Here is a 26,644-nt window from a genome sequence, read left to right as displayed (position 1 = left end):
GGGGTCAGAAGTCAAACAGAGATCAGGTCACGCACAAGCTACCACCTCAACACCACCGCGTGGACTTGTTACTCATTTTCTCATTGAAACAGTTTCCTTTGTCTTGAGCTCTGTTTTATTTGATAGACTGCCACTTTGGCAGCACATGTTGGGCACCCAAGGACCCCCTAACCTTCCCTGGAAGGAGGGATCCCTCTTCTATGTTCCTTCATTCATGATTATGGGAGTTCTTCCTTGTCCTATAGGGTGCTTAGGGTTGGGGGGGGTCGTATAATGTGGAGCCTGTGAAGACCTTTGAGACAGTTACTGTGGTTAAGGGCTATACAAATACAACCAACTTGACTTGATTGACTTGACTGCATCTGGTCTCTCCTAATGTTGTTTTAAATTAGACTGCAATGGACGGTAATGCAGGACCAAATGTTCATTCAATAACCATTTGTTTAATAAAAGTAAGCGATGACCGCTAACAGTCTGTTTATTGGTTGTTTCCATGGTTTAGCCAGTGTTTGGAAGTGCTACCCATGAGAGAAACTAATCAACTAAGAGCTCAGAGTAAACAGTGGAACGTTCCACGTATGTGTACGAGTGCCTGATGTTTACTTTGTTGATTGAGTCAAATTTCTCGTTTTGATTAGTGATTAGCTGTTTTCTGGCTGCAGAGGCCAATTTTGTTTGGCATCTGCCAAACTAAACAATAGCGCCAAATACCATAAAATCCCAAAAATTGGAGGCAGCAAAAGGTAATTTCTCAAGCTCCTGAATTATACCGTTATACCTTACAATATGACACATTGTAAGGGTGTGGTTAGGGCTGCCAGTAGTTCTCAGGGTGTGGTAAGGGCTGGAAGTAGTTTTATTAGTACAGTAAGGGCTGCCATTAGTTTTTTGAGGGTAAGGCAAGGGCTGGCTGTGGTAAGGGCTGGCAATAGTTCTTAAGGATAAGGTAAGGGCTGGCTGTAGTACTTAAGAATACTGTAAGGACTGGCAGTCGTTTTCAAGGGGACAGTTGGTACACTATGGTATGACCCTCGTTTAAACAGTAAGTATGTCAGTATTTTGTCGTTACCTCCGCGAGAGGCCAGAGTGGTGCCATCGTAGGAGAAGGCGAGGCAGGACGGGTCGGATCCCGGGGTGTGGGCCTGCTTGCAGTGGAACTTTGTGTGGACCTGGAAGTGAAAGGAAAATGGAGTTGATTGGGCGTTAAATGGGCTTACATTGAGATAAGCCAGTTTAAAATGAGCCATTTCTATGTTACACCAAGGCTACTCAATTTACCTCCTTTAATCCCGTACGACCGTTACGATAGCAGTGTGTGGGAAGAGGCGATGGATCGTTGGATTACAAATTGAAACTATGCTTTGAACCACTACTTGGATTACACACTTATCTATACTTATCTTACAATATCCAAACTGCAGTTTAGGCAAGTACTTACCGTGCCCTTGCTTTTGTTCCCTACGGGTGGTAAGCATTCAAAAACCCGACTATTGAAAAAAGACTACAGCATTCAGGACTACTCATCTAAATTACCTGTAAAATTCAATTCTGGCAACAATTTGTGAGTTTGAAATGGTGCGTAATATTACTGGCATGGCCTAGCGTGACAGCCCTCGGAAAAGGGTCAGGAAGAAAATGAAAGAATAAAGTTTCTTTTTTTTTCTGACATGGAAACCCCTTTGAAAATGTATTTTTCCTCTGTGCATGTTGAACTCTGCCACTGCAGTAACATAAAGACCTTTTCATGCTCCCGCTGTTCAAAAACAACATGCGGTTCCCATTTCCTCCCGGGACATGGTACACTATTGGAATCAAGCGAGAGTCAACCACCACCTATGAAAACCTAGCAGCCCGGAACATTATCCACACGCTAAAGCATCCGAAAATGTAGCCTGGCAAGCTCCAGTGTCTGTCCAACAGCTGCTGTTTGGTTGTTTTTTTTAAATCGATATCTAGTGCAGCATCACGGTGGCATGGTTTACACCTTCACCATAAAGGCCAATGTTTTATAAAATACAAGATCTTCGCCGGTGGCCCGCTAAGACTTTCAAGCTTTTCGAGAGCTCGACTTAGGATGCTTTCTTGATACAGTCTTGACACGGGTCAAAGGGAGGTCATTATACTGTATTCATACATATCCCCGATAAACAACGTTTAAATCAAGCACCTGATGTCATAATGTCTTACTTTGGGTAACGAGTACAACTCATGAGTTTTAAATTAAAATGTTTTTTTTAGCAATGTGTAAGTTTTAATTCTTTGGTTTACGAAAAAACAATTATGACCTTTAAGGACACTAAACTCCAGCCGCTATAAATTAAAGGAAATAAATGAGATTATACCCGGATTTGCATCTTAAGGTGTGAATAGTTAAGTGTTCAAATCTCTATATCTCTACGAGTGCGTTGGCATGTAGAACTGAGAAAGTTCTGAAGACAAATATCCCTAAATTGCATTATAAAATTGGATAATCCCAATAAGGACAAAGAGTTCTGAATGGGGAACAGTTAATTCCGTCATTATTTTTAATGACCTTTCAAAAAAGGCAGGAAAATGGAACAATGGCATCTAAACACCCACCAGCCTCTACATTTTGGGAGGGTGGGTGGGGCACATTGTATCGTCGCTGAGCCATTTTAAAAGCATATTTAGTTCCAAGAATCCCTGAAAACCTCATTCCAACAGGCAGGCAGGCAGGCAGGCAGGCAGGCAGGCAGGCAGGCAGTCAACCCCCCCCCCCCATACATCCCAGCTTCGCTCCCTGGGCAGATAGACGCCGTTAAACTCAGGTCCGGCCAACAGGTGTCTCCAAGATGGTGGGCCATACCGTGTTACCTCAGTGCTTATTCTGAGTGCTTTACAACTGGAGCGCAGGCGGTGCACAGTATAAACTGGGCCAAGGCAAGGTCGCTGTAGGAGGGAGGCGATACCATTCACCCCCTCGTTTAATCTCACACCCCAGAGAATACAAAGAATAGGCATAAAAAGAGAAAGGCACGCAAAATATAGGGGATGGATCCCATAGTAAAAAAGGGCTTTGCCTAGCACTATATGGTGGACATCTGATATCCTGGATGTAGAGGTGTGCCAAAGTGTAGCTTTAGTTTAACCCGGGCTTACGGCCACGAGGCCAGGGCCAGTTATGGCTCCGAGGGTCGCTGAGCACTGAAAGCATCACAGGTAACTCAGAAGGACATTTTGTGGCAGGAATTATGCATTAAAAGGTGCATTAAAAGAGGGGATTACAGAAAACGTGTGCAAGAACGTTGAGGGGCCGATAAGAGAAGTGCTGGCTATAAAAGAGAAGGACAAGGGGCTATAGCGAGCAGAGGAGGAGAGCCAGGGGGGAAATGAGTTATGGCGCCCATAAGATAGATACAAGAAGAGGAAACCTGGTCATAAGCACTTGAATCCCAGTAAATGGAAGGGAAGTTATTAACCTGGGGGATAGAGATAACGCCGCTATCCTGTGTTGCAGATACGGCGTTCCCTTTCTTATTCACTGCCTACCGAGCGCTGGCTCACCTTGCTCTGCTGGCGCCCCTTCCTAAAATGGTAATTTTCTGGCGCTTTTTTGTTAACTTTCTTTTTAATTTTTTCATGTTGCATGTACTTTTATTTTTACTCATGCAAGCTCTTCTCTTACTTGTGATGTCATTCAATGTTCAATCTATTCCTTGCAGGGGGTATGACTATTGCTTAGAATTCATTACGATTTAAAACCAAAGAGAGGGTTCTCTATGCTTTGAGGGAATCTGAATTCCACTTAGAATGTTTTTAATAAAACAAACAAAACTAAGTAATGAATGATGCGAATGTCAGCGTTTCAAAAAGGGATAATAACTTTTCTTTCCCCCGGCAGGGCTGGCTGGCTGGCTCACCGCTTCTCCCTGCGCTGAACTCCAGATACAAGATAAGCAACGTTGCTTCAGGGGGGAACATTTTTTGAGACAACTTTCAACATTAAATATTCAGCCTCTACGCCCGTTATCAGAGTTCACGAGAGAGGTAAGAACGTGTCTGCAAAAGAGTGTGTAGACAAAGTCAAACCAAAGAAGTTTTGAGGTCAAGGCAAGACAAATATATAAATGATAACATAGCAATCACTCCAGTAGATGTCTTCCAAATATTTCATATCTCGAAGACTTGACCATTCATTAGAGATGCAGACCAACGTGGCACATTTTGGATCCATGGATTACATAAAATAATATTCCTTCTCCTATTCCTATGAACCTTGTGCTGTTATGAGGGAGTGTTGTTGGTGTTTGTTGTCCTAATGCCGGTGCGGGGCTGGCAGGTGATACTCCCTTCCTGCGATAATCTATGCGGCCGGCCTGTGAAACAGGAGTCGCTTGAAGCTTCTTCACACCTCACAAGTTTCAATCGGATCAGTGTTGGGCTGAAATGACCTAAGCAAGTGTATGCCTCAAAGTGCAACCTCCGCTAAATTATGAATGTTAAAACACCCAAAACCACTTCATCATTTCCATTTTTGGTTGTACTTTTCCAACATTTTTTACAGTTCTTTCACTTTGCCATCTCCTAGTGCATGATGGGAGAAGGTGTCAACACAAGTTCCCATTATATCAAAGAAGCATCTTCCACATTCTATTTCCACATCACGCATTGTATTGCCAACCAAAGATTCACACAGGATGAGTAGACGGGAATAGCAGCTACCAATACCAGTCAAATACCAATACAATATCACCCATCTCGTCAGCAGGTGACATCACGTTCAAAAGAACGCGGTAAGAGGTATCCTAAGACCCAAAGTCTTCATGTTACGCAGCAAACCTTTCATTTGCAGGGCAACCGTTTGGAACGCAACTGTATTTTTGCAATGCATTTCTCCGTGTCGAGAGATGAGCCGGTGCAGCACAATGGAGGGAAGCGTTGCAGTATTACGAGCGTGCAATCGGATCGAGCGCGAAAGTCCTGCAGCGAGGATAGCATTGCAGCATGCACGGCTGTAGCATGCAAGATCCTTTAGCAAACGCGCAACCCCACACACACACACACAGCTTTGCAAGACACTCTGCACAAATCCACAACTGGGGCGGGGGGGCGGGGTTGGCGTTGGGTTTCAACCCTGAGAGGACGAGGATGATGATGATGATGAGGATGGTGATCCACCACAGGCAGAAACTATTCCTGTCGATGCCATCCAAGTGATGTTATATCAATATCGCCCACCACCACCGCCGCCGCCACCGGTCTCCCCCCCTACCCCGCTTCACGGCGGCGACACACACACCTGAGACACTTTATGATGGCCTGTGTGTCGCCAGATCTGGGATCTCGCCGACCCCTCTACGCTTCAAGGATCAAGTGGCCAAACCACAGTCCAGAACAGCTGCTCTGGTCTGTCATGGAAATCAACAAGTGGCGGGTAGTAACACTGCGTGTGCGCGTGTGCCCGTGTGTGTGTGTGTGTGTGTGTGTGTGTGTGTGTGTGTGTGTGTGTGTGTGTGTGTGTGTGTGTGTGTGTGTGTGTGTGTGTGTGTGTGTGAAACAGAGAGAGAGTGTGCCCTGCGCGTGTGTGTTCATATTTGATATCTCACACGAGTGTGCGCGGCCGCGATCCTGACGTGCCTTCTGTGAGTGGGAATACTTGTGTGTTCTTTGGTGTACTTCTCAGCTACACAATGTACCGATAAAGTGAGGCATGTCAGCCCGAGCCCCATCACCCAAGCCGCGGCCACCCCCCACCACACCACACCTACACACTACCCACTCACACCTACCCCCAACACAACCAGGAGCAGAATAAGAGTATCATATTGATAGGTCATTGGAATGCGGTATATGGTAGCTGTAGTACAGGCAATCTTTGGTTTTGAACCATACATACAGATATATATATATATATATATATATAAAATATATGCCATTCGGGTGATACTTATCCAAAGCACGCTAGTGCAGCGCAATACATTGCTAGCATCGGTGGCTCCGGTAAGAATCGAAAACCTAATTCCGGGCGGTGTTCATGCGATGCTCCACTAATGGGGAAACCATGCGTCCGAATCCTCTGCTCTACATTTTTGCCCCCCCTGGTAGGACTCCTGGCTCTCCAGGCTCCTGGGTGTCTCTTATGCCGGGTCTTATCTTTTATGACCCAGGGAGGATTTACTGGTTCGCAGTGACACTGCGCAGAGTCATAATGCTGAGCTGAGGGTCCTGTTAAGTCTGCTGACTCCTAACGTACAGGCCTGCTGGCACCGTCGGTCGATTCATGCGGAAAATAGTAAATATGTTTGACTGGATTGGAACAGGGCGGACTGGGAATCTTGTTAAGCAACCCAACCAAACTAAAGCTGGGATCAATGCATTGTTGCGTCAGTGGCAAGGAGCAAGAGAGGTAGAGCCGGGTTATACAAGGGGATGTTTCATATGTTGGACAAATAACAAATTAAAAGATTGTCAGAATTGATCACGGATTTCCCTTGAGCAATGAAAGCTCCTCAGAGAACAATGACCTCACCACATTCCACTGATCTCCTCAGTGATATTCTGGAACCGAGGCCAGCACCTTCCACCCAGAGCCTGTTGCCCAGGGCACGACAGACTGCACTTCACCTGGCAACCATGCATTTGAACCCTGGCAATTTTGGCCTGGACCTCTGAGGCTCTACGCATGAGCACGCAATCACTGTCTCGGGGGCAGGCCGGTGGAGGAGACCTTCCTGACTCCTATCACTGGATCAATCAGCCCGTGCCAGAGTTCAGGAGTGAGATGTGTCAGCCCCAATAGATGGCCCGCAGGCTGAGCCACAGATCAAGGTCAGGAGTGGGATTGATCTCGTCGGGGTGCATACTTGGTGCATGAGTAATTGGTGGTGATACAGCAGTGAGTAAGGTCTCACTTATCTAGACCAAGAGACAGAGAGAGAGAGAGACAGAAACAGAGAGAGAGACGGAGAGAGACCAAATCAAAGACCAAATGGTAAGATGTTATTTCTGTTGTTTGTCTGCCTCTCAGGACTTTGTGTCCCAATCAAGTGTGGAAGACAAGGAGGACCGGAGGCAGCGGGGTTGGAGGGCAGTCTTGACCTCTGCATTAAAAGCCTGATAGGCTCGGGTTTCTGTGAATCAGGGATCACACACTGTTATTGTAAGCCGCCAGTGGGAGCAGGGTAAATATTTAGCATTAGCGAAGCAGAGGTAATAAATTAAGAGCACTTTTAATAAGGTGCAGTCCGCGGCTATAGAAAGCCCCGTTTAGTTTAGGGTGGGTGGGAAAGGGCAGAGCGTGGGTGGGCAAGGGGCTAAAAGGTTTGCGCTGTGTGTGAACTTGGGTATGTGCGTGCGACGTGTGTGAGCTGACAGTGGGGGGGGGGGGGGACATGACTCAAAGCACAAACGTAGTGCTTTAGTTAGTGAGGGAGAAAAGAAACAAATTCCTCAGTCAAACACGACAGTGCGTGCTCCCCCCCCCCCCCCCCCCCGGACGGAACAAAAAGCGCCGCTGATTGTTTTGTGTAATAACCATGCAGCCTACTTCCCCATTTGAATAATCTGGACCCCCCTCAGTGTGCATAATCACGCTGTTCCGACTCGCCGGGTACGGCTTGATTGTCAGTGTCATCGCCCTCAAATAACAGAATCGCTCAACCTCATCGAACTGAGGAAGGAGGGGTATCGGAGGACGAAGAATTACAAAAGGATTAAAAAAGGACAGATGTACACAATAAGAGTGAACAATAATAGCACTTCTACAACAATAAATCCTTTAGGAGCGTAATAGGAAAGGAATGTGAGTGTGATGTGTAAATACAGTTAGGGAGATATTAGCATAATGAGAAGAATGCGCAGATTTGATTGACAACTGGAGCGGTGTGGCAAACCGACAAATCCTCAGTGGTGAGCAGTCTGGCAAGACGATTCCAGTTCAAACCACTCAAACACCCTGAAAAACTCTCTCACTCTTTTATGAGTGTATTAGGGAAGGAATGTGTGTGTGATGTGTAAATACAGTTGGGAAGACATTAGCATAATGAGAAGAATGCGCAGATTTGATTGACATGTGGAGCGGTGTGGGGAAATGGAAAAAACCTCCATGGTGAGCAGTCTGGCAAGAAGTTCCCAGTTCACACCACTCAAACGCCCTGCAAAACTCTCCCTCACCCTCCTCCCCATAGCTCTGTAGTCGAGGTGAGTTCATGAGTTGTGGCAATACTAAGCAACCAAGTGAGCCACAGGCAGCCCGAAGCCACTTTCTACTTCATCCCTCCGATGGCAGTGGAGTGCCAGGGGTTTCTCGGTGATTCCTCGACACGGCCCAGAAGTGTGTCTCCTTGGAAACCCTCGACGAAAAGGGAGGGGTTTTTTTTGGATGGAGTAACTAAGGCCAGCGGGAGCCAGCCAGAGCTCGGAAAAGAGAAGAGCGAAGAGGTCATTCGGAGAAGCCCAAATTTGCGGGAAAGGGAGAAATCAGACAGATTACTTATTCATTAGAGGCTCTCGTCAAACAGAGATACGCTCTCTTTCTCTTCAGTCATTTTTTATAAACCGCAGTGAGGCTTAGTCATCTATCTCTTGTGTAAACAGCACCGGTCTGCGAGAGGAATGCGTCCCAAAAGCCAAAACACACTATTAACCTCAACCACCCGGAATGAAGAGAAATGGAATGCGCCCACTTTGATCGCTTAATTGCATAATTAACAAAGAGTGGAGACGAATAAAAAGAAAAAAGTACAAAGATGGTGATTAGACCTCCATGGATGTCCAATCCATCATCAAACATCACCACTACACTACAACAGCACAGGTCTCAAGGGGACCAGACTTACACCACAGATGTATGCAGATGTATGAGACAATGATGGGGGGAGTTTGGCACTCTCGATGTGGTTGGAAACAACACTTTATATATTTGTCAGCCAATCCAATGGACTCCACAACAGGAAGGGGTGGTGATTTAGAGCAAGGAAATGCAGACATTGGCCCTCGTTAACCTGGTGCTTCCTGAGTCCAGCCTAAGGCAAATCAGCATTGACATAGCTTAAGGCGTTAACCGTTATCAACCGGAACATGTATGTAGGAAGCTGCAGACATTTTCCTGGATGTTCCCAGTTTGAAATCGAAATATGTTCATATAGGTCACATGGGGTAAATATCTTTGCTGGTAATACTTTCCATTCGACTAATCGTTGATCAAGGGGATTTATGGATATGAAAAATATCAACATATGGCCTATGTGCAGCTGAACCACCATTTTTGGACTGGAATTTCAGTTTTTTTCCCCGAAAATATTTCATGCTTGAAAAGTGTTCCAAAAGAAAAATGTTCTCTTTCTCGAAAAAAGTTGAAGTCAAGTCATACAGACTAATTGGCGTCCACAAAGCAGGCAGCAGTTCCAGGTCTTCAGGCAACGGTACCCATGAAAGAATGTCAACCAGAAGAAAAGGCAAGCTTCAGACTGTACTGGGAAGGAGGTAAGCCTCCCAGTTTTCGTTTTCAGACCGACTGGTCTACTGTGCGTGATAGCATTCATCTATTTCAATGATTCAATATTTTCATTTGGGACTGCTGTCTCGATTTGCCCTTTTACAACGCAGCGCGTTTGCATTCCATCATACCCATAACCCAACAGATAACAGGGAACGGGCATGGTTTAAATTAGGGCCATTTCCCAAACACAAGGATCACTCTCCCACCCATGGTTTTATTTAACAACATACGTCCTGCTCTGTTGTCTGGACCTTTTCAACTTTGACCCCCATGCCCTGTGACCAGTTGACCCATGTCTCTGCCGACCCCCCTTCTCTCCCCCTCACACCCCACCCAGGGCCATAACACCACAGTCCAAGTTCCCATCCTGGTCTTCTCCTGTCTACTCTCCCCCTCCCCCTGGCTGGGATCTAATATTTGTAGCGGTGGGTGGGGTGAGGTGGGTGGGGTGAGGTGGGTTGGGGTGGGGGTACTCACACTGAGGTTGCGGTCCCAGATCTGGATGCTGCCGTCCTGGCAGCCGGCGGCGATGAGCTTGCCGTCCCGGCTGTAGGCACAGCAGGTGGGCGTGACCTTTTTCCCCTGGAAGGTGCGAGGCTTGAACACCGACTTGTGCTTCTTGTCGTTGTTCACGTCCCACGTGCGCACCGTGCTGCAGAGAGAGAGCGAGGGACAGAGTGACAGACAGTCCGACAGAGAGGGAGACAGCGAGAGTAGAGAGACAGAGACCGAGACAGAGAGACAGAGAGACAGAGAAGGAGAGAGAGAGCGACAGAGACGGAGACAGATAGAGAGAGAGAAACAGAGGGAGAGAACAATTACCACATGGAGCAAAAATGGACAAATTCACAAAAAAGCTTTTAAATGGCATGAAAAGCACGTGTTTCTTTGTTCTTTTTGATGGAAAGCACAAAGGGCATCAGCACAACTCCACATTTGTCAGCATGTGCCGAGTTCTTCTGACGCGCCCGGCCTATTCTCGGCCACATTGACAAAACGTGAGCAGTTTACAAATCCCACCGGGGCTTACAGTGAGCCCCTGCAGGGGGAGCATGTGATGGACAACACACACACACGCACGCACACACACACACACGCACACACACACACACACACACACGAAACTGAGTGAACAGCAGATCAGGCTGCAAGCCCACGACTGCAGCTCCCAGGAAATCCTGATTCTCTTCCCTACATCTGCTCAACACATTAGCCACCCATACAATCAGGAAGCAAAAGGAATTAAAACCCAAAACATTCCTCATTTAAATGTGTGAGAGGGTTTCAATAGGATGTTTTCTTTTTTGTGGCTGAAGCAAATGCTCGGTCATTTGGCGCAGATCTAAAAATTGCTATGACGGCCGTTGACTTTCTAAACAAATAATATGCTACACTCATAATGGACAAGAATCTTTAACATTAACAGATTGTTAATATTTACTTTCAGATGTTAAAGTAATAACAATAACATATTTTCTCAATATATGAACAATAGCATGAAGCGTTACTACACACTGAACACTAGTAACCATCAACACAGCTCAATTATAAGTCTTGCATCAAACGAAACGAAAGCCGAAAAACCAAGTCATAAATTGGCCTGTCATCCCCTGGTCACGGACAATAAACAAAAGGACGTCTCTAGGAGAATAACAACAACAAACCCAGCCAACAGGAGTATTACAGCCTAATGCACAACTAATTTGTGTCGAGACGCCAGCGAGATGATTTAGATCAAACAAGGAAGAACATGCGACCTTTGAACACAACTTCCTGTCTGGAGGAGAGGTGGAAGAAAGTAGAAGAAAGGAGGAGGAGGGGGGAGAGTGGGGGGCATCCTTACAGCCTCCTTTAACATCACTCGTCAATACACTTACCTAGCCATCCAGCCTTTCACCGGCTGTCTTCACGCTACTAAAACACAGAGAGAGCCCTCGGCTACGGGTGAGGAAGACGAGATAAAATATCGATAAGAGGGTTGTGGAAGGAGCGGGGGGAGATGGGGGACGGGGATAAACAATGTTACGAGAGGAAGCGCGGGGAAGAGTAAGAGAGCGAGAACCCCCCCCCCCCCCCCCCCCGATACCGCCGGCCAGGGCTCTTCAGGACGACCCGGGCCCTCGTCAAAACACACAGGGGTCAGCCGCCAGTGGTTTACACAAGAAGACGAGGCACGCGTAAACATGCACGCACACACACAGACCCACGCGCACACAGACACGCACACACACACACACACACACACAGGAAAGAGTGTGTCCAAGTGTGTGCATGAGCCGCTGGGTGCTTGAGTGAGCGTGACCCGCGGGGTCGCGGGTGGTCAGCTCTGCAGCGTAAACACACAGACAGCCAGGGTCTGCTAACGGCTGGGCGGGGCTTACTCCTGCTGGGACGGACCCCCCTCCATCCCTTGCCCGCTAGCAGACCGAAACACTGGCGTGACCTTTGTTTGGATAAGTCGACAAAACGACACGAATGCCAATATTGTATTGGCTTGGATTTATTCTTTTTATTTTGGTCTTAGGTTAAGTTAGACATAGATTCAAAGGCTGAAAAACGAAAACGGTGTGGCAAGGGTGTGGAAATTGTGGTCTAGGATGCTGTTAGGAAAAATAGCTTTAATAATGAACTGCCCTTGGCTTACCGGGTACAGCGCATACCGTATAGGCTCAGTCCTGAAGGCAGTGACCCGGGATTGAATCCTGCCCGGGGTCATTTGCTGCATGTCCTCCCCTCTACCTACCATACCTTACTCTCTGTCTCACTAAAAAAAATAATGAACTGCCCTCCTAATCCCCTCGACTGTCCCGCATCAGTGCCACTGAATCAGACTGCTGGTAGCAGCAGTCTTCCTCCCAGACTGCTGCTACCTGCGTTGCTACGAGGCCGAACCCGCCATTGTTTCCCTCAGAGCTACATCAGGAGAAGCAAAGATGTGTAAACCAGCCTGTGTTTACGTGATGGTGCCCGACAGAGTGTGTCTGCGACCAGGAAAGTGGGAAGGGTTGGGTGGATGTGGGTGGTGTTGGGAGGGGGGAAGGCCGGAGGGGAGAGGTCGGTTTCATCCGCCACGTGCGGCATGACGGATGGCTCCACCTGCTGCCCGCCGCAGACTCTCTCTGGCGTGTTTACAGAGGAGCGCGGGCGTCTGTCACGACAATAAGACAACATAACCTTTCACGTCGCGCACGCCGCCGCCCGGAATGCAATCTATCGTCCATCTCTTTCCAAAACATGGCACTGCTGGCTGATGGGGGGGGGGGGCGGGGGAGAGAGAGAGAGAGAGAGAGAGAGAGAGAGAGAGCGAGAGGGGGGGGGGGGGGGGGTTGAATCTCGTGCTGCTGCCTCACCTGTCAGGGGCCAGGCGCAGGGAAAGGGCAGGAGAAAGAGCATCCGCTGGTTAAACTAATCAGCCTGCATGGGATCAAATCCAGGGAATCGAATCAGTGTACGGAAATAATGATCGGCGGACTAGGAGAAGCGACCTTATTGCGAAAACCTTCAGATAATCGAACTTGGTGATTTCATTTCGTATCCAACAAACCCGAGAAGACAAACCAAAGCGGTATTCATTAGGAGGTGGTCGAGTTGTAATCGTGACACAAAACCCCAGAGTCGTGCATTCCTTCTCCGTCATTCGCCATTCTTACGAGGTGACAAGGCGTTCACACACAGCGCGGGGACGAATCAAAACATTTGGGCCAATCAGGGGACTATTTACTCAGCCTCTTTCCCCCCTGGTCCCTCTTGTTTTCCCCTCCGTCAGCACCACCCTTTTCCTCCTCCGCTGCACATGCTTAAGAACCCAAGGTGGGAATGTGGTAAAAGACGTGGCCCATACAGCCCTAGTCGACCATGCACTCTTTTTACGAGGTAGCAGGGCCGTTCACACATCAAACCAAGGGAAGGGGGAGAGGTGCCCCCCCATTCCGACACAGATTCTATTAGCGCACTAGGGCAATAGGTCTGGTGTTTTTGGTGGTGGCTTTGACCACCCCCTGAGATGGAGGGATAAGTTGGAGGAAAAACACAAATAAACAAGAGTTTGGGGGTTTTGTACAAGGGTTTTATAACGCCTGTTATCAGCAAGATAACTGATGTAGCAGGGGGGAGATAAAGGAGATAAAGCAGTCAAAAGGAGAGGAGTGGAAGACGTTGAGCAAAAGAGAGAGAATCACTGCAGTCCAAGCATGTTGAGGTATTAAGACACTAACAAGCAGACATTGTTCTTATTTGTGGTACCAAGTCGAAGGTGGAAAACATGTTGAAAAAGAGCTCAGTAATATCGGTTGGCTTTAAAAAACAAGGCCAGGACACTATTTATACGATTACTACTATTACCAGTGGTTGTTTCATTGGGCGATGAAACGACCACATCGAATTGCCAGACTCCTGGGTTCAGTGCCATATACTTTGCTAGCATCATTATCCCAGACAATCCCAATGAGAGCAGGGCAGAGTGCCTTGTTGACTTACTGGATTCATAAGATGACAACTCAACAATCATACTTTCCATGTAGGGCCATCCATGAGCGAAAAAGTACACAAACACATTGATTTAGTTGGTCTTTGTTATTAGAAACTTAAAGTCTACTTTGCCAAACTGGTCGCATTCTACATTCACATTCCAATAAAATGGATCATATATAACTTAAAAGCTATTTTATTTTACACAAGATTGTTTTTTATAGCTAATAAAAATACAGGTGTGTTTTTAATTGTGACAGTTTCATAAAAAAAAAAAGCCAGGTTGATTTGCCTAAGCAATAGGCGTATAAATGTATTGCAAATACATTCATGTGATTGACCAAACGTTTTCGAAACCAAACGTTTTTTCAAATTTCGTTTTCGAAATTTGAAACATTTGATCTTAAGTATGATGGGAGAATTGGTCACATGCTTCAGTAAACTACAGATAGTAGATGCTAGATCACTTTTTGGGATACCACTGACAGACCACAAATCATAAAGAATTGTTAAAAAGTAATACAAATGTTTAGAATAGACCCTAAAGCAATGTCATTCCGTAAATCGCAGTCCGTTATAGAGTCAATGACACTATGACACAAAGAAGGTCAAGTTAAAAACACAAATTGTATTAATATAAATGAGAGATTACCGCATAAGTGGCGCCCCCTATTGAGAGACCAGCTTTAGCAGTTCCTTCAAAAGGATGCTCTCCATAGAGATACACATCGAAGACAAACGACTCAAGTGGCTTTCAGGTAAAATTCCCTACGTTTTGAAAACAAAAATGAACTGCACGGGTTACTGATGGCTGCTCTGAAACTAAACAAATCTACAGTGTCACCGGAGACGGGACGAATAAGAGGCCAAATTCTCCACTTTCAATCAGGGTCTGTGCATTCTTGGTATGGACACGGACCGCCTGCACTGTAAGGGGGAGAGAGCGGCTTCAGACTGTATGGACTGTGGCTGAACCGCCGACAAAGTGTCCATCCGTGAACACGGCGCCTTGGCATGTTCCCTGAGAACGTCGTTCTCCCTCGCCTGCGTGATCTCCGAGTTTATCATCACTCAGATCATCCCTTAACAGAGCGGCTCTTCAGCAGGGATTTGCGTTTTTCCTGTCCTCTTTTTCTTCTGAAAACAAGTGCAGCAACAGCAGCCAGCTCAGGTTCCAAGATGTGTTTTTTGTATGGGCATCAGGTTACTATTTTTGACAGATGAATGTGCCATAAAAGATCAAACGGGAGACGGGAGAGATAAACGAGAAGGCAGGAGACACAGGATTGATTTACAAGGACGGCGGGACACTGAACACTGGCTTCTGCTGTAAATCCGAAACCAGAATTGAGAATGAAGACCAGAATGAACAGAATGTATCTTTCCGATGACCGTGCCTGTATTCCTAGGGGACTTTTTGCTTTTTGTTCTCAAAATGTTGTATGGGGGGGTGGGTCATGGAGTTGTGTACAATTACCTCCAGGTAGAATAGCGTCAGGGCGTTATGTAGAGTTATAACGGTGTAGAAGCCGACTTTAAATAGAAACAGTGAGAAGTTTCGAGGTTTCCAGCTTGAAAGACATACAGAATATTAACAATAATAGTACGAGTGAGGCTCAATGTTTGTTCGATTATCTTTTAATAGTTTAATATATGGGGGCGCCCTGGTGGCTCACCGGGTAGAGCGTGTACCATATTGGCTCAGTTGGCAGTGACCCGGGTTCGAATCCTGCCCGTGGTCCTTTGCTGCATGTCCTTCCCTCTATCTTGCATACCCTCCTCTCTATCTCACTATAATAAAGCATTAAAAATGCAAACTAAATGGTTCAATATATACAAACGAGGTAAACGCTTACTTCAAGTTCTTTCCCTTTTATACCTCAATACCGTGACGCTTTTTAGACCGAGGTAAACAGTCACTTTTGAAACTCAAAGTGTAAAAAGTGTTTCACGAGCAGCAGAAGGACTGCCCTGATGCAGGCCTCCGGGTGCTAGCTGCGCTCCAGCTACAGCCCTAGCCCCAGCTGCAGCCCTGACATCAGGCCAACACAGAGGGAATCCCTGGCATCCAGGCCTCCTGGAACACATTCCTCACTCTGTGTGTGTGTGTGTGTGTGTGTGTGTGTGTGTGTGTGTGTGTGTGTGTGTGTGTGTGTGTGTGTGTGTGTGTGTGTGTGTGTGTGTGTGTGTGTGTGTGTGTGTGTGTGTGTCTTGGGACGTCTTCACCCCGTTGAGTTAAAACCAGGGGGGTCAGGAGCAGTGACATGTGGAGCCATTCCTAATGCCGCCACATGCCTTTTGGGAACGTGAACCTCAGCACTGGGAACGCCACCCCATCAATCCCAGCTCTCCCAGCAGCCTTTCAGATCGAGGCAGACTTATATTTTCAAGATCCTGGTTTGTTTCCAGTAATCTGGAAAAATATCAATATTATTTCGGTTTGTTTACAAATTGCTGCGCTTTCTAATTCAAGCCACTGAAGAAAATAAGGGAAAAAGAAAAGCCCTCTGTTTTTTTGACGTCTACTCCCATCTTAGATTTGGCCGGGAGTATTCGGACCGGGCCAGGGGCCAGGGCCCAGGATAAACTGCCGACACCCCGAGAGAAATTTAATTTGCAGCCTGGGGACATAATTTATCCTTCAAACAGGTGTTCATTCTTTCAGCGAGGAATTACCCCGAGTGGCTCCCCCTCTTATATCTCTCTTCAGCCGATCTCGACGGGAACAGGCGTAAATAACACGTTCACGGACGTAAACGTACCAGAAACTATAATGTCACAGTCGAGACGTGCGGACCCACAGGGGGTTATTCGTTCCAGATGAAGCGTTACGAAAAAGTTTCAACAACGTTGTCAAGACGAAAACATCCTTGACGGAACCCCCTTTGCACTATAAATCACTGACCTCTATCCAGAGTTCAGGGATGAATCCCACTGCGGCCCTATTAACACATTCTATCAGGAAACCGTCAAGAGGAGAAAGAAAGAGAGAGAGAGAGAGAGAGAGTTCTCCACGCTGAAAGGGCGAGTGTGTGTGTGAAAGCGCGCGCCGATGAATGAGATTCCACATGAGCACCGATGGATCTCAATAAAAAGGACGCTTGGCGGTTCAGTGCTCGCATTTAATAAGCCATTCAGCCCCGACACAATGCGAGACCTCGCTCAATCGACTCCCCGGGAGAAGGAGTACCTGGCTCTCTTGTTCTTCAGTGGATACATCAGACCGGTACCAGGCGGCCCGCGGCACCGCCGGTGCATTGTGGGGGGGAAACACTGAGGCACCAGTGCCTCAAGGCCGGGCCGGGGTCACTACAAACACAGCGACGTTCAGGTGGAGCCGGGAGAGTCATGGGTGGTGTGGAGGAGGGTGGAGGGACGGAAGAGATTCAAAGATCTCCCTTCACAATGAGCGGACGGCTCGCTATGGAGGGATCAAAGCCTCGTTTGTCCATCCACGACTGCCGGTGTGTCATAGACGGGGAACCCCATGTCCCACCGCTAGCTCATTCAGGTTATCCGTTTTCTATAGGGTGATTCATAGTTACAAAGCAGTTAAGGGGAATAGGTATTTATATTACACCCGGCCCACTTTTCCATCGACTACAATACCTAGAAGATAGAATATCTGAGGAACACACTGGCCTTTGATATAATCTCTTACACGACCAGGAAAATAAATGTATATCCACCAGTATCCTTGAATCAAACTACGACCGCTCCAAAAGACCTCCACTTTCCCCTCGGAACATCAACATACAATCCAGGAATTTCACGGACAAGCCTCACAAGGAATCCGACAGCCAGCCAGTGAGGAATTGAACGGCAATGCACTCATCGCCAGCACACCGAGACCTCTCTGTCATCACCTCAATTTCCCAAATCCTTAGGCACCCTCCACCCCAGACTACCTGGCCTCCCACCGTCAGCGGCCTACACAATGTCCACATGCAGCTGTCGCCCGCCCGGGAACAACTCTGCTGTAGCTCCTTTCTCTCTCTCTCTCTCTCTCCTACATCCCCCCCTCCTCTGCTGTGAGCCGGCCCTTGAGGGAACATCCAGCCTTAACGTGCCAGGGGAAGAGTTCCAGAGCCTGGGTAGGAACTAAATAAACCAGCCTCCACATCTGGGAGGGCCGGAGCGCTGCTGGTAAACAGCCCAGCGCCGCGGCCCTCCCACTGGACGAGAGAGAGGGGCTGGGCCTTTGGGATTTGGCTTTATACAAGCTGCTGATAGCCCCAGGATTCAGGGCTTCTCCCCGAGAGTCTTAACGTACACGTTGGAGGCCAACATGTGCGTAAGCAGGCACACATGTGAAAGCAAATATACACACACACACACACACACACGTGTATAAACACTAAGAAGTGCCTTACCACATGCTAACTCACGGTCCAACTTTGACAACTGGGTACTACGCACTTGATTTCTGTTTGTTTGCGTTGCTTGAATGGGAACACAAAAGTAAGGAGTGTGTTACCGGATGCACGGCAGATTTTGATGGGTGGTTGAATACAGGGATGGTTTAATTATAGAAGGATATTTTTAGGTAGGGCTCTTTGTTTAAAAACCCATGGGAAAATGAATAGAAAGAGAGCCTCAAGACAAAGCGAAGGCAGTGATTGCCGCGCTCTTGGATAAATTACATCAATATTAGTACTCACAGGTTTACTGTTGCTATTCGTACATGAACACAAATGAATCTAACAGAGGGAACAAAGTCTCGACCGAGACACTATTTATATGGCTTTTTTTCTGCATTCAGATCATTTAGTTTTGACAGATGGGGTGGGCTGATAGATGAGAGCTTCCTGCTCAACATTTTCATTGGCTATTGCATTTTGAGGAACTGTTTTGATTGGCTGAAAACACAATAAAGCAAATTGGAACCAGTAAAAGGCCTGAAGAAGGCACTACTGGGGAGGCCAACAGAGGCGGGTTCTAGTAATCACCATTATGTGTTTTGGTTCACATACATACTGGATTAAACGGCCAAACTTCAAACGGACATAAATGTAAAACACAACATACAAAGAACGTTTTTTCGTACATTGCCAGTATTTTGGGGATGTACTTTCACTTTAATATTATCGTATCCGATACTGTGCATTTCCCTGGTTCAGGCATTTGACTACCAGGTCTAATTTCAGTTTTCATTAAGTGAAAAATAAAATGCACACGGAAGAACCAGCATACGTATGAGCCAACCATACTAGAACCAAAAATATCAAAGATGATCCAGATGTATGCACTATTAATTAAAACCCAGGTCTCACAGTTTGATAAAGGTCTACATATCTCCTGTCCACAGTACACTGCTTGATGGAGAAACGCGGTGCTCTGCAGATGCAATACACTGGTGCAGAGGACTCCCTGCTGGTGACTGTGAGCAAGAGATGCAAGTAACGACACTCAGAGCCTCTGACAAGCCACACAGAAGCTTGAGCTGAAGGACAGGAATGACTGCAACTCGAGATTCAATCGATGGGAATCACTAAATAAAATGGCCTGGCCCAAATATTGTGTAAGATGATATAGAGATAAATCCGGGGGGGGGTAATTCAGCGCTCACTGTTACTGCTAGCATCCTCAGCCTCTCTGATCTCAATATGATTTCCACAGGTGATATACAATACAACCTCGATGGATCTTGTATTTTAAAGTTTTTAGTATTTTATGTTTATATCTAGTGGAGTGCTTTATACAGATTATTTATTTATTTTTATTTCGTGAATTCCTTATTTATATTGTGTGTATTCAAATAAAAAAAATAATTATAGTGCATATACTTTATATTATTAGAGAAATATTGCATTCCAGATGAATGGTTTCATTTGGAAAACGGTTTCACTTGTAACACTTTGACAGATGTGTGACACTGCTTGTTGGTTAGACAGCAGAAAGAAAAGGACTTAAAGAGAAACTCACCCATCATTGGAGCAGGTCATGAACTCCTCCTTGATCTTGGGGTGCCAACAGCCACTATTCAACATGGCGGTGTGACCCTGGGGAAGACGAGAAGAAGGGAGCCAAGTTAGGTGACTGTCAAACCCGCTGACAACCTTTCATCGAGAAAGGGGTTTGGGCACTTTTTGTATGCATCGATAGGACGGGTTGAAGACGGCTAGACTTATACCGGGCCATAATCTTAAACGTACCCTGTGTGGGGGAATGGAGGTAAGACACACTGCCGTAAAATAGGAAGAAATTCAAGCTATATTAACACTAATACAAACACAAACCCGATTCTTTCGGTGTACATTGCACTCCCCAAAGATGCCCTCAAAACAAAAGGAGAAAAAATAGACTTGTTTATCTGAGAAAGCGCAATCAATGATAGCTGAATAAATACAAAACATATACAATATGGAAAAGAATCGATCACCTTCATGTTTTTTCATCAAACAATGTTATGGCAATATAATATGTGCAGAATAATATTTCAAAGGGAGAATTTGGACAGATCAAGATGTTATATCTCATAGATAAGATAAACCTTTATTAATTCCCGGAAGGAAATTCAGGTTTCATAGCAGCAACAGCAATGATATGACTCACAGGGGAAATACAGGTAGGAGTACGAGAACAGAACACAACCAAGATAATAAGAGAAAATATATAAATAAGGATACAAATATAGATTCAGTGAAACACTGAGCAGCTGGCCCTAGACATTTGCACCGGATCTCTCAAAGAGTGAACACATGTACTGTCTGTCACTTATCTATGTACATATGTCCAATCAATAAATAGTCTCCGTCTATCAATCTCTTGTCCATCATTAGATATAAATGTACATTTCCGAATATGAACGAACACATGAATGAATAAAAAATAAATAAATGAGTCCCTATAATGCGCCAGAGCACATGCAGGATTCAGGAGTTGAAGGCCATGGTAATAATAGGAAAGTGCCGGTCTTGGGGCCTGCGTCCAAAAAATAAAAACCTCATCATAAAAAAATGAATAATTAGGGAAATGTACCGTGGAGGAATGTGACTATCCGCTAATATTACCCAAAGGAAATTCATCACCGTCCGAGAATCCACTCAGAACGCAAGCTTCTCTCACTACTTAGGAGGTGAGAGAACACAGCGTGCCGTCCAGGAACCTGACACACTATTGGCTGACAGCGGGGGCCAGCATGGATCATGAAACTGACCAAATCGGGTCGGTTTCACGATAGATCGGGAACGTGTATCCGTCAGGTGCTCTTCGGCGTTGTGCTTTCACGGAGGGCCGCTCTCCTAATCCTTGAGGTCGACGCTCTGTCGGGGTTTGTTTGTTTCGCGGTAAAGGCAACAAGCGACACGCGTTGTAAACTTAAACAGCGGTACCATGAGTGAATTACCTCCGCGCGGATGCCAACAAGCACAGACACAAGTTGAACTGAGTCGAAGTGATGAAAGCTATTGGTTAATGAAGGTGCATCTGACTCTCTTTCCGGGCCAACGGATCAAATTGCCATTGACTAAAAGGAACCAGATTGTACAGCAACAACAGAGAAGGGGGCCACCCAGTCGCAAAAACAAGAATCCTCTCCAGTTGAGAATGTTTTATATTAGCGATAAAGACTTTCGCAGACTTGTCGTGTACAGTCATGCTTCTGATTTGTGAAAATCCCCAAAAAACAGTGTTTGAATAAAAACAAAGAGGACAATGCATATGGTATTCATATTCACCATGCAGTGTTCCGCTGTGGATGTGCAGGGGTGCGTAGCAATATCTGTCCACTATATATAAGGAAGATGCAAGCAATCAAGCGAGGGAATATTGTACGTTCAACATTGTGTTTCCCTTAGACTGAACACACTACATCTGCTGGATGTTTGAACAGGAATGTGGGAGAGGAACTCTAGTCACAGTCTGCGAACAGCCTGACTGCACGTCCAGAGGACGGTCACTGACCACCAATGTGGCTTCCCCAAACACAGCCGCACGCTGCGGGCAGGTGCTGCTCCACTGACCGGCGTTCCCCACCTAATGCCAGCTGGGCATCACTTTAGGAGGAAGACCCACAGGGGTCCTTAAAGCTGGGGCATGCAATTTATTTGAATACATTTTTTGAAATTCGCTTCACATCCCAAACCGCAATCAATCAATCGAATGCTCTGACAATAAAAAAACTGTAACTGTGGCCGTCACAGGCCTGTAACAAGCTGACCAATAGTTTCATTTCGGCCCGAACAAAATGATTGGCTCGCCTATCTGTCTGTCTACCTACCTACATGGCTACCTGCCCACACGCTCTCATTGCTCGTGACCGAAGCATTCCACAAGGCGAGAGGAATGGTTGACGCCACGGACACCACATCCATGTTAAATACATTCTATGGTGATGTGTGAACAAGCTACCATTGCGTACCTTGGTGTTGACCATGTCCACAATGTACTGATCTCCCTTGGGGCACTCCATCACGTTGAAGCCATCGCGGTCCAGGATCTTGGCCTGGGCGTTGCCAGAGACCACCAGCAGCATGTCACCTGTGATGCTGTACTGCAGGGTCTTGATCTGGTGGCTGCGGAGGAGGAGAAGGAAGAGGTGAAGACGAGACATGGATAAAAGGAAGGGATGCTTTCACGGTCCATTGCTGCTGCCTGTCTGCTATCGTCTTGGATACAGAGAGTTGGGTGTAAGGACCAGAGCTACTCAAACTGCTTGCATGATAAGATGATTATGTATATATATATATATATATATATATATATATGTTTATTGGAAGGCTAGGTGTGCTGTACAGGGTTAATTCCTCGGCAGCATGTATCAATGTACTATAATGTCTGATGAAATAATGTGGGCATCAGTCACTTCCTGCATGTATCGAAACAAAAGAAACGTATAGATCAGGCCATATCTGATCTATGGCCTGATCAACGTGTTTACACTTTATAATTTAAAAACGGATAATCATTGCTCATGCTCCATCGTAACCATTCACTCCATTAGCCATTTCACAAACACCAAGAAACATGAATCAATGAATGAATTACTGAAAACGAAGCCGGTCATTGGAGACTTTCCATTATAAAACGACATAGCTTCAGATGACGACACAGCTTCGGTAGAACACACAGCAGCTTCTGAGTACTTGGGTCATGGTCAAGTGTGTTGTCATGGACATGAATGGGGCCCACTTTACCACAGTATGGCTGGCAATTGAGGTCAATACGAAAAATTGCATTAACACAGCAGGAGGTAGGCAGGGCAATCGTGTTTCTGTACGTCGAGCAGCAAAAACATCCATTGTTCGGATTAAATCAGGACGCCGCTCTTTTGTGCCATTTCGTATATATTTGAGGGGGTTTGGGGGCATCGCTTAAGGCAAGGGGGTCCTTATAGTTTCAGTTGGGACATAGCCTCCTCAGAGGAGGACAGACCCCTCGTGGTCACTGAGGTGGAAAAAGGAAAATAGACAAGGAGGCAACCCCAAAGTACGAATTTGTAACCACGGCCCCGGCACGCCAGTGACCCTACCGGGCTAATGGGACTGCCCCTGCAATCACATTTAATGTGCCATGCGGCTTTGTAAACACGGGGGAGAACGGCTCTCCGGCACAGCCCATTGGCAGCCAAAACGGCGAGAAGGAGAACTCCGTCTCTGATGAGGACTTCCGTGACGGCACAATAAACATTAACAAGGCATACAAACACACCAGCACGTTTGATTGGTTTGAATGAAAAAGGAAAGGCTCTTCCAGGATTCTGCACAACAATGCTAAATGAAGCGGTGTGTGTGTGTGTGTGTGTGTGTGTCTGCCCATAGACACATCTGAAAGTGGATGCCAACAGCTCAGCTCAGCCAGACAACATAATTTCCTCATATATTGTAATCCATCATAATGAGCTGGCCAGATTCTACACGTCATTGCCTGATACGCTGGAACATGTTGTACGGCTAAATACTAGCTTGTGTTCTGAGACTTTACCTTGGCTGCATGTGCACTGTGTATTGGATAATTTATGATGACTGGTTATGATTGTCCCTCAATTAAGATGACTGTCTGGCTGTTGTGAAGGTCCATCTTACAAGTTTCTATTCAGGATTTGTTTTTGATGAAAAAGCGCTTTCAAACGTGGTTCAAGTAATTGTATCTTTATTTTCTGTGCTAATGACGAGTTCTTAGAGAGTATTTGGTTCCATGAAATGTCCCATAGCCAATCACATTTACCACATATCACGGCTTCTACCTAGTGGACAACCCCATTACATGCGGGTGTGTAGTGTGACTGTAGAGTGGAACGATCCATAACCCTCTCCTTCATTGTCTACGCCAGATTTAAACCATGTTCACAAATATAATTTATGGAATTACATTTTTCAAAAAGGGAAAAAATGCTCAGTGAACTTAAAGAGAGTGAGTAACTACTACAATATGTGCATCTGGTATAAAAGGTGCATCATGTGATCGGACAGAATGGGACTAACCATTCACAGGGCTGCAGGGATCTGAAAGCCTGCAACGACTGGTCCATTCCCGCAAAGTCCCAGAAGCGTACGTCGTAGTCGAATCCCCCGGTGACCAGGCGGGCTCCAGAGGGGTCCAAAGCCAGCGCTGAGACCTGGGAGGACAACACACTCATTCAGCTGGCTACAGACTAGAGACCATCCATGAAGGTTTCAAATACTGGACAATAAGAAGGCAGCAAATGTACCGAGACGCTTACCGTTTTCGTGCCATGCTGCATGGTGATTTCATGGGTGTCTGGAATCTTCTTCACTGGATTCTATGAAATAAGTGTACACAAATATATACATGACTCCAATAACACAAACATAATAATGCATAATGTAACCGGATGCGAACCGTCCCGCCTTACACATGTGTTGAGAAAATTGTCATTTTAAAGACATGGGGTATAAGGCACTAAAGTTGGTTTTAGAAAACACAGGTACATAAAAAATGGATATACCGGTAATCATTTTTCTGTAAAACCAGCAATCATATTTTCCTTTGTCGCCATCTAGTGGACAGAGTTAAACTCCTAATTATTACCACCTTGATATAAAGAAACGTTTTTACCTGAAGTTTAGAACTGAATATATACTGAATATATACTGAAGAAATTAAAAATCAAAGGGGAGAGCCATTGCTGACATGCTTAATAACTTACATCATCCTCATCTTCTCCTGGCTCCCCATCATCCTCGTCATCGTCTTCGTCCTCCTGAGCCGTACTTCCTGTGTAACCTGGGGGTAGCGGCGGCCCCACCATGTCCTCGTCATCCTCCTCGTCCTCTTCCTGCGGGGGCGGAACCGGGGGTCCGATGAGCTCTGAGTCACTGTCTGAATCACTGTCACTGCTGCTCTCGCTTTGCTGTTTCCTGGGCAGAAAAAAGATGTTCAAATAAAATGTAAACATAAATGAAGACTTATAAAATAATCTCACATGATCCATGTGTTGAACCACAGTCCTTAGGCCTCTTTCACTAGGGTCCACAAAAAGTTAAGCTTACAATGAAAATGAATGAAATCTCATCAGTGTTTACTTGGGTTTTGCGGGTCCTGCAGGTTTCTTTAAATGAGCTACAGGCTTCTTGGACTGAGAGCTCGACGCTCCGTCCTCTTTCTGTCGTTCTTCTATGAGGGCAAAGATGATGGTGAGGGAGAGACATAGAGTTTAGGTATATTTAAGAGAGGTATGTAGTATACGTGTGTATGAATTTATGCAGATATATTCTTCTTGACATTGTAACTCACCTAATACATGCTGACTCCTTTCAATGGCGGTTCTTCGAGTCGTTTCGAAAATGGCATCCAGGTCAAATGTGCGAGCCTTCTTACCTGAAGAAGTACCAGTAAGTTAGTCTTACTCTTTGGTGCGGTCTGAAATGTATTATTATAATATATAGGTATTTTGTGTTAAAAATATCAATAACAACATACCAAAGCCCGAGAATCCCATGACAGAGGCCATTTCTCCATCATTATCCATAGTGTCTAGAAGAAAAGATAAGTTGGCATGAAGTCTCTCAGAGCAAATGTCCACATCATCCTATATTCTAATTCAACACATTCTTAGTTCGAAAGACAAAGGCCAAGAAAAACTGTGATGTTCATTTGCTTCCTTCAAGCAGACAGAGGCTGCTTTGTATGCTTATACATCCGTCATGTGAATAATTTAAGGATCTGACAAATAGTATCTCAATATTTAAGAACTTATGTGTGGAATAGTCCCTGGAAATATATGTCATTAAATGAGATTCACTTAGTTGACTGCAAAATTTTAGCCAAGCTCTTGTTTTCATATTAAAACATTGTCGTCAAGTTACTATGTAAGTATAATCTGGTGAATACGCATCATTTAGTAGATGATACATCAACTTATTCTAAATGAATATGTATTGCTATTCTTGCATGGAGCCAAAACAGCAACACAGCGAACCTTAATAACAGGCAAGATCAGACATTTTAACATTTTAGCCAGATGGTTAATTGCATAAAGATGTCCAAGTCGTTTAGAACCCAAAACTTGAGTCTCATAATACGTACAAGACTTAATATAAACCAAGAAATGTAAAACCGCGGTACCTTCTTTTATTTTGTTAGGGTCCATGTTGATGTTTGCAAGGCAGCCTTTAGCCCGGAAGTAATGCTACATCGAGGCTGTGTCCCAAATGTTAATGTCCCTCTTACAAACTCGATACGTAGGAAGGTTCCTAAGCACGGACTTTCCTATGCATAGGGGTCGCAGAAAAAGCTTACCAATTCCTTTCCTTC

The 26,644-nt window shown here is 45.8% G+C and overlaps 1 protein-coding gene across 1 annotated transcript in view; it reads right to left on the bottom strand.

Moving 5' to 3' along the window:
• Positions 1-26,500, bottom strand: part of wdr70 (WD repeat domain 70) — a 42,462-nt gene extending 15,962 nt beyond the window's left edge. Inside the window, exons 1-11 of the mRNA XM_079735741.1 lie at positions 26,456-26,500; positions 25,811-25,864; positions 25,625-25,708; positions 25,414-25,504; positions 25,038-25,248; positions 24,591-24,650; positions 24,352-24,485; positions 22,290-22,443; positions 19,853-19,929; positions 9,938-10,112; positions 1,070-1,169 (exon numbers count right to left, since the gene is read on the bottom strand). Of these exons, the coding sequence (XP_079591867.1) occupies positions 1,070-1,169; positions 9,938-10,112; positions 19,853-19,929; positions 22,290-22,443; positions 24,352-24,485; positions 24,591-24,650; positions 25,038-25,248; positions 25,414-25,504; positions 25,625-25,708; positions 25,811-25,864; positions 26,456-26,480 (1,165 nt within the window). The 5' untranslated portion in view covers positions 26,481-26,500. The remainder of the gene's footprint in view (positions 1-1,069; positions 1,170-9,937; positions 10,113-19,852; positions 19,930-22,289; positions 22,444-24,351; positions 24,486-24,590; positions 24,651-25,037; positions 25,249-25,413; positions 25,505-25,624; positions 25,709-25,810; positions 25,865-26,455) is intronic.
• Positions 26,501-26,644: the final 144 nt, after the last annotated feature.

Source organism: Pollachius pollachius, assembly GCF_949987615.1.
Source record: "Pollachius pollachius genome assembly, chromosome: 4".
Taxonomy (NCBI): Eukaryota; Metazoa; Chordata; class Actinopteri; order Gadiformes; family Gadidae; genus Pollachius; species Pollachius pollachius.
Note: the sequence above shows the minus strand (reverse complement) of the source record. Positions and strands in the feature narration are given on the sequence as shown.